Source organism: Scleropages formosus, chromosome 20 (genome assembly GCF_900964775.1).
Source record: "Scleropages formosus chromosome 20, fSclFor1.1, whole genome shotgun sequence".
Lineage (NCBI taxonomy): Eukaryota > Metazoa > Chordata > Actinopteri > Osteoglossiformes > Osteoglossidae > Scleropages > Scleropages formosus.
Window position 1 is genome coordinate 3,204,440 of NC_041825.1, and position 12,225 is coordinate 3,216,664.

Sequence of the window (12,225 nt, forward strand, 5' to 3'; positions counted from 1 at the left end):
CTCTGCAGCCCGCAGTTTGGTCCTGTTAGCACATAACATATCGATCTGAGAATTGTAGAGCAGAAGGGAGAGTGGCGAGAGTAGCAGAGGCAAAGCAGGAAGGTGAGAGAGATTTTAAGTTGCAGCGAAAGGTGACAACGGGTGCAGAAAGAGACGAGGAGTTAGTGGTGAGCGAGGATTGAAAGGAAATGAAGAAGTGGTCAGAGACATGTAGCGGAGTGACAGAGAGGACGGGACAGCCACAGTTGCGGGAAAATACAAGGTCAAGACAGTTGCCGGCTTTGTGAGTAGCAGGGGATTGGGACAGGGAGAGATCAAAGGGTTTATTGGGTTCAGGTGTGCTTGATGTGGCTGAATGGCTCTGGGGGCTACCCTTGCTACGTTCATCTCAAGTCTGATTTTCAGAGATCATGACAGTACCCCCTCTTCTAGGAGCAGCTCTAGTGGCTTGAGGAGGACGCCCCCTTGGGCGAGGAGTAGGGCAGTCAGGATGCGCCCGGTGGAAGTCCTCTATGAGGCTCGGGTCTAAGATGTCACTTCCTGGGAACCAGGATTGCCCTCCTGCCTCATACCCCTTCCAGTCCACCAGGTAGTACATGTGGGCTCGACGTCATCTGGATTCTAAGATAGTTTTGACAGTATAAGTGTCACAACCTCAGGGCAATAGCCTGAAAGATGACAGGGAGTGCAGCGCTGACCACACAATAAGCTCATTACACACTGTAATGATGACGTATCATGGTGGAGACTAAGGGGTTGCTCCGCCCCCTCGATGCTCGCTCCCGGGCGCGCAGGCTGATATACTTGGCCGTGTATACCTTTTGTGCCTCGCACGTTTTGGAGATTACTTTAATGTTGTTTATTTTATTGTAAGGACAGCTGTGTGAAATATGTCATCCATAGTTGCCCACAAGATATTAAAAAGAAGAGCTTCCTTTTGTCCGTGTCCATCTGGATTTATATAATTTTACGCCTTTCTGGAATCCACGTGAGGATCTGGGCTAACTCATTAGCTTAGCCGGATCGTTACAAATGGCGCCCGAACTGTGAATGAATACCCTTAGAAGGAAAGGTTTGGACACTGGACAGTGAGTATATTTGGAGTATCTCTTTGGTGGATGACGAAGGAAGCAGGCAAACTATTTTTGGAATTCGCCTTTTTATTTCCTTGCCTCACGCACGTTGGCTAGGGGATTTACGATATTTCGTTCAATCGTGCACGGTGTGGCAACCTAAAACTCCAGTTGGGCAAACCGTGGGACATTTTTCCTCGTCTTTTTCCCATTTCCTGCGGAGTTCTACGCGCCGTGAAAGAGAGGAGAGGGAAATTTAAAAAAAAAAAAAGGGGGTTAAAGGTTAATTGTATGTGAGTGTGTAATATATGTTAATAGTTAATAGCTAAATAATGAAAACTGACCAGTACTGAGTTTAAGAGTAATTCATCATGTAAGGTTATTTGATGATATTATTTTCTTATGTATTGTAATACACTGAGTGTCTTCCTATTGCACATGTGCTGTTTTAACCTGCTTTAGGATAATTTTTTTTTTCCAGTTATTCATGGTCACGTTTCTGTTTTGATTCTCTCAGTACATTTACAATGGCTAGACGTATTGTTGCATTTGTGGATGACGATGGTGAAGGTGATGGTGTTCCACTTGGGCTGTTGGGTGATGATTCGGTCACAATTCAGCATCTTGCTGCTCAGGTAAAAAAGTTACAGCAACAAGTAGATATGCTGACATCTGCATTTAGTATGTCTGTTGACTTGCAACACAGCTTGCTACAGCAGTTGGAGATCCAGACCTCTTCACACTCACAGGGACCAGACACACATGCCCATCCTATGTTTACCTCCACCCCTGCTACACGCACACTCACAAAGCGCAATAGTCGAGATGCCGAGGATTCTCAACATTCGCATGGACAGGATGCTGGTGCCCATCCTGGGCACACTTCTCTCACTGCGGCACACACTCTCTCCGAATGCACAGCCCGGTCATGTCCACACCCCCCGCTGGTTAGTTCTGCTCACCTTTCTGGCCTTGTGCCACCCAAGTTTGATGGGGGTGATTCTATTGACCCAGAGGATTGGCTTCAGTCTGTTTCGTTGTACAAAACAGCGGTTGGCTTACCTGATACTCGGTTTTTTCTAGAGTTGACGAGGCTGTTTGAGAGGGAGCCTCGGAAGTGGTACTCTGCCATGCAGCCCCACCTACTGTCGTGGGAACATTTCTCAGATCTCTTTCGTCAAGCATTCTTACCAACAGACAATGAAGAGAAGATCTGGAGAGGGATTTTAGACAGTGTTCAGGCTTCTGATGAATCACTTCCCACCTTTGTCGCTCACCTGGTGACTGAGTTCAAACGACTGAGGCAACCACCATCTGAGCAAGAACAGATTGAGGTGATTTGCCGGCATGTCTCAGACCAGTATAGACTGGCCCTCCATGCGGCCGCACCCACAACTTTAACTCAGCTGCTCCTGACTGCCCATGAGCTACACACTGCCATGGGGCCTATCTCCCCTAACAGGACTGCCACTTCTGCTCAGCTGACCCAGCGACCAAACTTGCACTGCTACAAATGTTTTACCCCCGGGGTCACCACGCGTAACTGTGGGACCTGTAGGAAAACTAGGCAGAGTGGAAACACAGAACCTGGTGGGGGGGCAGCTGCGAGTCCTCAGGCAGATCAAGAGAACCCAAACGCTCCACAAGACACTAGGGGTGACCCGGGTGCTCGACCGCGTAGGTTTCAGAGGCCCCGGGGTGGAAACCAGAACCTGGAACCGGGGCCCAGCGTACAGAGCACAGGGGGTTCTCACTCCGTTAATTTGGTGCAGGACAGCCCACGGAAGTCTAAGAACTCCCCTTTGTCGTCAGTGGTAATGGTTAACCAAGTTTTTCTGAAGGCGACATTGGATACGGGCGCGTCCATTTCAGCAGTCCATCCATCCACTCTCCTTAAATGTGGAATAAATGAGGATATTGTTCTCCCTTGGACTTTCTCCCCACTTGAGTTGGCTGACTCAAAACAGTGCACTCCTTCGGGTGTTGTGTGGCTGCCCGTGAGCTTGTTGGGTCACTTGTTCACACATCGCTTTGCTGTGATTCCAGACCTGTCTTGCCCCATTCTTTTGGGTACTGATTTCATGATCCAGGCAGATGTTCATATTCATCCGGCCACAGGTAATGTTAGATTGGGAGACAATGCAAACTACGCACCAGACCTAGGCCTGTTGGAGGGGGAGTTTGGGGACTTGGAAGGTCATGTAGCTTGCCTGACTTTTAAGGATACCAAAGTTGATTTTATCCCAGTGTTGGATCAGGCAGCTTTACTTCCGGCAGACAAGGAAAGGCTGGCAAGCCTGTTGCGAGACTTTGAATATCTTTTCAGTGGAAAGCTGGGGAAGACCTCATTAGTTGCACATATAATCGACACAGGAACTGCGAAACCAGTGTGCCTTCCTCCCTATCGTGCCTCACCCGCTAAAAGAAAGATTATCGAAGAGCAGATTTCTAAAATGTTGGAGGATGATATTATTGAGCCGGCTTCAGGGCCCTGGGCGTCCCCAATCGTGATAGTGGAAAAGCCTGGCACAGAGCCGAGATTTTGTGTGGATTTTAGGAAAGTGAACAAATGTACAGTGAGGGACTCCTATCCGCTGCCGAGAGTAGATGACTCTTTGGATTTTTTGGCACGCGGTAAATTCATTTCAACTCTAGACCTTGCACGAGGTTATTGGCAGGTCTCGTTGGCTGCAGATTCGAGACCAAAGTCAGCTTTTATTTCTCACAAAGGGCTCTATCAATTTAAAGTAATGCCTTTTGGATTGTCAAATGCGCCTGCAACATTTCAAAGGCTAATGAACACTGTCTTGGCAGGGCTCACACACACCTGTTGTATGGTGTACCTAGATGATATAGTTGTTGCTTCACCAACCTTTGACCAACACCTGACAGACCTCGCTAGTGTATTGGGGCGTTTGGCGGAGGCTGGCCTTTCGTTGAAGCTGGCTAAATGTCATTTTTGTACGCCAAACCTTCGTTACTTGGGTTACCTGGTAACCCCAGGAGGCATTGGTCCTGATGAGAGTAAGGTTGCTGCAATCAAGCAGTTTCCCACGCCGAGGACGGTTAAAAACATGCGACAGTTTCTTGGTCTGACAAGTTACTATCGTAGGTTCATTTCAGGGTATGCTCGTATCGCTGAGCCCATGTTCGCTCTTTTGCGGGAGGATGCCCATTTCACGTGGTCTCCTGAGTGCCAGCAGTCTTTTGATCACCTGAAGCAGCGGCTGACTAGGGCACCAGTACTTGTTTTACCTAATTTTGGGAAGCCTTTTACAGTTCATACGGATGCTTGCGATGTTGGCCTTGGGGCCGCATTGACCCAGACTGGGGAAGATGGCTTGGAAAGGGCTGTCGCATTTGCAAGCCGCACACTTCACAAGTCAGAGCGCCTATATTCCACTTCTGAGAAAGAGTGCCTTGGGGTGATTTGGGCTCTCGAACACTTTCGTCCATATGTTGAGGGCTCCTATGTAACAGTTGTTACGGATCACAACAGCTTGAGGTGGCTGATGTCAAGGCCCTCCCCCTCAGGGCGATTAACTAGATGGTGCCTACGACTACAAGACTTTGACTTTGAAGTGGTCCACAGACCAGGCTCTGCAAATTTGGTTCCAGATGCCCTTTCGCGGAACCCTGCCTGTGATCCTACCGAGCCCGTAGACCTGTTGCCATCATACGCCACTATTGGCTCTTTGAACCTCAGACGTCAACCACTGTTAATATTGGAGGACAAGCAACAGCTTAAGTCGCTCCAGCAGGGCGACCAGGTAATCGCATCGCTGTTCACGGAACTGGAGAGCGGATCCTGTGTGGACTCAACAGATTTTTGCATTCAGGACGGTTTGGTTTACTTCATGGACAAGAGGGCTTCCTGCCGGCTTCATCCTCTTAAGGCCCTGCGTTTCTATGTGCCGGGACTCCTCCATGGTACTTTACTGAGATATTTTCATGACCACCCGATGGGGGGCCACCTAGGCATTACCAAAACCCTTGGGCGCTTACAGAGACGAGTTTATTGGCCAGGTATGAGGGGTGATGTCAAGAGGTATGTCCAGTCCTGCGTGACCTGCCAGTTGTCCAAGCCAGCCAATCAGAAGCCTGGAGGCTATCTGAAACCAGTAGTCGCTACATATCCATGGGAGTTTGCTGGTGTTGATTTCATGGGTCCCCTCCCCAGATCCGGCCGTGGGAATGAATATATTTTAGTTTTCATTGACTATTTCACCAAGTGGGTGGAAATCTGTCCAGTTCGAGAGGCTACAGCGGCGACTGCGGCCCGCAAGTTTGTCTCTGAGGTGTTTGCGAGACATGGCGCTCCTGCGCACCTGGTCTCTGACAGAGGTGTTCAGTTTGTGAGTGACTTCTTTGAGGAGGTTGTTGCTGCCATGGGCTCAGACCACAGGCTGACTACAGCCTACCACCCCCAGTCTAACCAGACGGAACGAGTGAACCGTACTATTAAGACTGCAATCCGTGCTTATGTGGGGCGAAAACACAGAGACTGGGACCTCCACTTGCCGCTGATATCCTTTGCGTTGAGAACAGCTCCACACCAGAGTACGGGAGATACCCCAGCTTTTCTTTTGTATGGCAGAGACCTCAATACACCCCTTGATTTGTGGTTGTCACCAAGCCCTCAATACATGGCTGATTCTGTAGCGGACTACAAGGTGGAGCTCACTTCCGCCCTGAGAGAGGCGTATGATCATGTGAGGGAGTCCCTAGCGGAGAGCCAGTCCACACAGAAAAAACATTATGATAAGAATCGGCGTGCCGTCTCGTTCCAGGTCGGTGACTTGGTTAAACTGAAAGCCCATCCTCAGTCGGATGCCTCGGCGGGTTTCTCGGCCAAGCTTGCCCCAGTCTATAAAGGCCCATACAGGATTACCAAAGTTTTGTCTGAGCTGAATTACAAGTTGCCCAGGGTGGCGGATGCAGCTGATGGTGATGTTCACCATGTTTCTAATTTACTTCCATTTTTTACTTGGGATGACAAGGAGGACCTGGAGTGTTTGCCCCAGCAGTTGGCTGAGACCATTTTGCAGGAGCAAGAGGTCTGTGTCCCTGATGAGCAGGACGTATTTGGCTTTGATACCCTGTTTACGGAGCCGGACGTCCATGACCAGTTGGCGGCTGCTCCGACTGTGGGGACACAGCCTCCCTCAGTTAATAGTCCTGTGGTCACGCCCCCTGTAAACTTTTCCTCACCCCGCGCTGACGCTCACCTCCAGCACCCACAACTTGTGCACATGCACACACATCCGTATTTTCTTCGCAGTGGATGTGCTGGTGATTCCTGCCTCACATACGCACAGCCCTTTCATGCGGAAACACGCTCACTCTCGCAACACCCTACTCATCCCACACAACCTGCCCACACGGCACACCCATACTTCCTCCGTTCTAGGCGCACACCAAGGGTTACCAGTGGGTGGGATGTTAACAGATGGACAAACCCTTATTTTGCTTTACAATTTGGGTTTTGACATGTTTTATGATGTTCTGTTTGTTATTTTGGGGTCTTATTGTATTTTGTGTGCGAAAGAAAATGTTTTTCTTTGGCTGGTCTGGAGACTAGCGGGTATTGAAATGTTTGAAGGGGTTATGGCTGCAATATGCACCACTTGTTCTTGAGATACTGTTCAGACCTGTGTGTTTTAAGTTTTTATTGTAATATCTTCTGTTTCAGTTTCTGCTTTAACAGTGTGAAGTTTGTGGAAAGAAGAGAAAAAAAAAAACAAAAAACTTAAAGGATGCTGTTCTGGCTGTGTAATGTTGGGCTATGGTATTATGCTGGGCAACTGTCTTTACTTTCTTTTATGTGCCACTGTTTGTCTCTGTTATGCAGTGATGTGCTACAGTGAAGGGGTAGATATTTTATTTCTATTGTGGTCTGAGGACAGCCCTTGATCTAAGTGGGGGGGGTATGTAATGATGACGTATCATGGTGGAGACTAAGGGGTTGCTCCGCCCCCTCGATGCTCGCTCCCGGGCGCGCAGGCTGATATACTTGGCCGTGTACACCTTTTGTGCCTCGCACGTTTTGGAGATTACTTTAATGTTGTTTATTTTATTGTAAGGACAGCTGTGTGAAATATGTCATCCATAGTTGCCCACAAGATATTAAAAAGAAGAGCTTCCTTTTGTCCGTGTCCATCTGGATTTATATAATTTTACGCCTTTCTGGAATCCACGTGAGGATCTGGGCTAACTCATTAGCTTAGCCGGATCGTTACAACACACCTGTGCCTCATTTGAAAAATAATATAAAAACAGGAGCTCTGACCACAACCATTTGTGGAATCTCTTTGAGACCACACACCCTTCCTCGCACTTGTCTTGTTTTTCATCGCTCCTTGCTTTTTGGATTAAGACCCTTGCTTGTCGAACCACAACATTCACATCAAGCCCTTTGCTGTTTAGATAAAGACCCTTCGTATTTCAAACCTCGTTCTTTGGACCATGACCACAACCTTCTGGATCAAGCCGCTTGCATTTCAGACAAAGACCTTGCGCATCTCCACCCTCACATTTACCGAACCATGACCACGCCCCTTCAGATCACGATCACAGCACTTCGAATGGATCTTCGTAACTCAACCCTTTCAATTTGGACTATGACCTGAATCACGATTCGGACCCACACCCATGCCAAGAAACCCCACCTCGACTCCTTTGTGGCAGATGCTCTCAAGTCACACTGTGCCTCTTCACCTACCCCTCTTTGGCTGGTCGCACAAATAATACTAACTCAGCACTACACTTTCTTTGTCGATACTCCATGTGAAGTCATAACAATAAGCTTGGGCACCATCCACCTTAAGGGGTGGAGGTGGAGCAACAGCATACTGGTACAGTAAAAGTGAAATTGAAAAAGACTTGAGCACGGAGACGTGGAACATGGACAAATTCTGTAATGGACAGGTAACTGTAACCGGTATGTGACAGTTGATTCTTTTCATAATCTTGAAGGCTCTAATTTATCTGGGAGACCGTTTTTCCTATGGTAGATGTAGTTTAATGTTCCAAGTGGACAACCATACTTTCCGTCCTGGGTCCTAGAAGACTGTGCGCCACTTGTTCGCTTGTACCTTGACGATCTGGACAGAGTGCTGGAGTTATCTGAGTACGTATTGGAATGGAGTCAATTTGTTGAACAAGTGTCTGCCCAGGAGAGGTACTGACTAAATTCGCCTGGTTCTGTGCACAATAGCTGTGGAAGAACCGCCCGATCTCCTGTTTCAGTTTCTTCACTTGTCCATTTGACTGGGAATAAAACTCTGCAGGAAGACTGACAGATATTCCAAGTCGAGAGCTTTCCAGACCCTGGATGTGAAGTGGGGCCCTTGGCCCGATATTTTGTCTTCCAGGACTCCATACAGGCAGCAGAAGACTTGCTGGAACAGGGCTTCTGCTGTCTCTATTGCAGTAGGCAGTTTCTTTGGAGTTATTAGATGATAGGCTTCAGAGAATCAATCACCTACCACTAGTATAGCTGTGTGTCCCTCCAAGCCGGGCAAATCTGTAATGAAGTCCACGGCGGTATGAAACAATGTACAGTGTTCTGTGAACTCCTTGGTATCCTGTACTGGGGGAGTCAGAAGCTAATGCAAAGCTGCAAGCAAATCGTGTAACGGACATACTCTTTGTCCTGTGGTTTGTCGTTGGGACTCGGTTCCTTTTCTTGGGCTGCCCTGATGCCATCCAAAATGGGCCAGCTGATTGGGGCAACAAAATGTGTGGCAGGAAGTATGGGCTCTGCAGGTTGCAGACTTGGAGGCACCTTGTACAGTTGGGAAGAGCATCTGCTTTGGCATTCTTGACTCCTGGACAATATGTGACCATGAAATTAAAGTGGGTAAAGAACAAGGTTCATCGTGCTTGCCTGGAATTCAACCCCTTTGCTTGCTGTAGGTATTCCAGATTGCTGTGGTCAGTCAAAAGCATAAATGGGTGAGTAGCATCCTCTAACCAGTGCCTCTATTCTTCCAAGGCAAGTTTAATTGCTAATAATTCCTTTTATTGACATCATGATTACTTTCAGACTCAGACATCTTATACAAAAAGAACACACAGGACTACATTTTAAGAGGACTTCCTTGCCTTTGTGATAACACAGCCCCCACCCCAACTTCTGATACATCCACCTTGACCACATAAAGCAATGAAGGATCTGGATGTCTTAGAAAAGGGACTGTGGTGAAGTGTTGCTTCAGTTCTTCAAAAGGTTGCAACACTTTTGGGTTCCAGGTCAGATGTCTCAAGGTATTTTATGGGAATTTGCAAGGGCAGAGATGCTTTTGGACTTTCCGCCACAGTAGTGCTGCAAAAAAAGGAGTGAGACATCTGTGCACACACTGTTTTCCCCAAGAAAGTAACTTCCCTGTGTTCCAGGACAGCACCAGGTTATGGACAACCAGCCAGGTGTAGCCTAATACTATGGTGTTGTATGGTGACTGAATCAGATAGAATATTATAGCTTGTTTATGACAAAGTCCCGCTTGGAAAGAAAGTGGCGAAGTGGCAAAACCTCTTGAAAGTGGCGTTGTGTCTCCCTCAGGGTTTGCCATCCTTCTTTATTCCACATAATTCAGGTGAACTACGGATGTTGTATGGGATTTCCCCTCAGAGAAGTTGCCTTATTATTGCCATCATTTCTGCAAGGTGTTGAAGTTTCAGACAATGGGCACTTAGATGCTCTCCATGATAAGCCACCACCTCCTGGACTGTGATTAACTCTGCTTAGTTCATCGATTCTAGACAGATTCTTCTCTAATGTCCAGAGGTGAAACTTATTCTATTTTAACTCTTTTATATGTGCCTATTACATTTAAAGCCTGTGTATTGCCTAGGTACTTAGTCACATATTCTTTGTTCCAGGTCCTTCTGGGATATGCCCAGGCATGTCAAGGTCACCTAATAGATATAGTCCACCTAACCTGTCCTGGGTCAGCCCTAAGGATTCTTCCTAGTGTGATGTGCCATCTTCATGTGCTCCTTTATACATGCAGCATTCTTCACTATCATATTTATAGTCGATACGGCTAAACCTGGTTCCTGTGCTGTAGACAAAAATCTGTTGTCCACCTTCCTACTTCCATATTATTTTCAATTTCATCTCCAAACTGATTGCTCTACGCTTGCGAGATGGTTCTCGTTTTCCTTCAAGTGCACGTTTACCACCAGGCATTGTGAATAATACAGTAATGAATAATGTAAAAAAAATATGCGAAGAAAGCAGTGCACTAATGAGAAGCGATGCATTCACGGCTCAAAACACGCAAGGACTGGGAGGATGCAGCTTCCTGCCTTGCCTAGCTACGCCAATTTTCACTTAATATGTCAGATGTTTTTTGTAAAATAAACATCTATCTGTAAATAATGTGTATGCCGGGGAATTTTTTACGTAAATCCTGATTTACATAATCAAATTTACATTCACTGTCTGTAAAATGGCGCCGGCGCGAGGCGACATGTTGATTGCTTCTCCTTGCAGACTTGTTAGTTTAGTGTATATTATTTTGTTTTTGTCACTATCCCTCCAGCCAGTTTACTCTCTTATTACTTATGACCGCCAAACTCTTCTGCAAATATGTGAAACGGTGCGATTAGACTCAGTTCTTAGCGTTAGAGAGTTCAATTCGCTACCGTCGCTCTGCCTCAAACAGCATCATGACCGCGACCCACCTGGGACCACTCAGAAGACGCGAGCTCGGAAACGGGGCCGCAGGGCTGGCGTACAGGTGAGAGCGAAACGCCGCGGGCTACGACCTCCAATGCCGAGCATTTCCCTGTCTAATGTTCAGTCTCTGGATAACAAACTGCACGATCTCAGAGGGCGACTTAAATTCCGAAGAGACTTCCGGAACTGCTTTGTTTACTACTTTACGGAGACACGGCTCACCGCCAGCACACCAGACCACGCGGTCCAGCCCGAGGGTTCCTCAATCTACCGCGCAGATCGGACTGGTTCATCAGGGAAAAAGAGAGGAGGAGGCGTATGCTTTCTTATTAACGACACATGGTGTACAAATGTGGAAGTGATTGCACAGAACTGCACTCCGGACCTTGAATATCTCCTGATCAAATGCCGACTGTTCTACCTGCCCAGGGAGTTCTCAGCTGTGCTCATGGCTGCAGTTTACATCCCACCCCAAGGGAACACACACAGCGCTCTGAACGAACTGTACCACATCGTCACTAAGTACGAGAACAAGCACCCAGATGGACTGTTCATTATCTCCGGGGACTTTAACCAAGCCGACTTCAGGAATGTGTACCCAAAGTACCATCAGCACATCTCCTGCCCCACCTCCTGCCCCTCCTGCTCAAACATTCTCGTCCACTGCTACACTTCATACAAAGGTGCTTACCTCTCCCTGCTGCGTTCACACCTCGGGCAGTCAGATCACGCCTCGATTCTGCTGCTCCCGGTCTCCAAGCAGAAACTGAAGCGAGAGAACCTGTGACACGCACTGTGCAGCGCTGGACCCCAGAAGCAGAGGAAAGGCTCCAGGACTGCTTTGACTCCGTGGACTATGACATGTTCAGAAACTCATCCTCCAGTCTGGACAAGTATGCCACAGTGGTCACAGACTTCATGGAGCACCGTGTAAATGTCTGCATACCAGATAAAACAGTCTGCTCGTTCCCCAACCAAAAACCGTGGATAACCGCCGAAATCCGAAATAAGATCCGTGCACGAACTTGCGCGTTGCAGTCCGGACACATGGACGCGTACAAGAAGAGCAAGTACGAGCTCCGCAAAGCCATTGCCAGAGCGAAATGGGAATACAGCAGGAAGGTGGAATCAGAGTTTAACTGCACTCAAGATGCACATAGGCTGTGGCAGGGAATCCAAACATTAACAGATTATAAACCACAGATGAGGACATTGACAGGTGCCGTTCCGTCTCTCCCTGACGAACTGAACGCCTTTTATGGCCGTTTCGAGTTTGAGAACGAAGACACCCACGCGGATCCCCACTGCGCTACATGATAACGCCAGTCTCACCGTCTCTGTAGCGCAAGTGAGAAAAACCTTTAGCCGTGTCAACATCCGCAAAGCTGCTGGTCCGGACGCAATTTCAGGGCGAGTTTTAAAAACTTGCAGTGAACAACTGGCTGCTGTGCTCACGGATATATTTAA

The 12,225-nt window shown here is 47.8% G+C and overlaps 1 protein-coding gene across 1 annotated transcript in view; it reads left to right on the top strand.

The window, feature by feature from the left end:
- The first annotated feature begins 1,898 nt into the window (after positions 1-1,898).
- Positions 1,899-12,225, top strand: part of LOC114909219 (integrin alpha-M-like) — a 35,688-nt gene continuing 25,361 nt past the window's right edge. Inside the window, exons 1-4 of the mRNA XM_029246953.1 lie at positions 1,899-1,998; positions 2,157-2,887; positions 3,164-3,269; positions 3,921-6,020. Of these exons, the coding sequence (XP_029102786.1) occupies positions 1,899-1,998; positions 2,157-2,887; positions 3,164-3,269; positions 3,921-6,020 (3,037 nt within the window). The remainder of the gene's footprint in view (positions 1,999-2,156; positions 2,888-3,163; positions 3,270-3,920; positions 6,021-12,225) is intronic.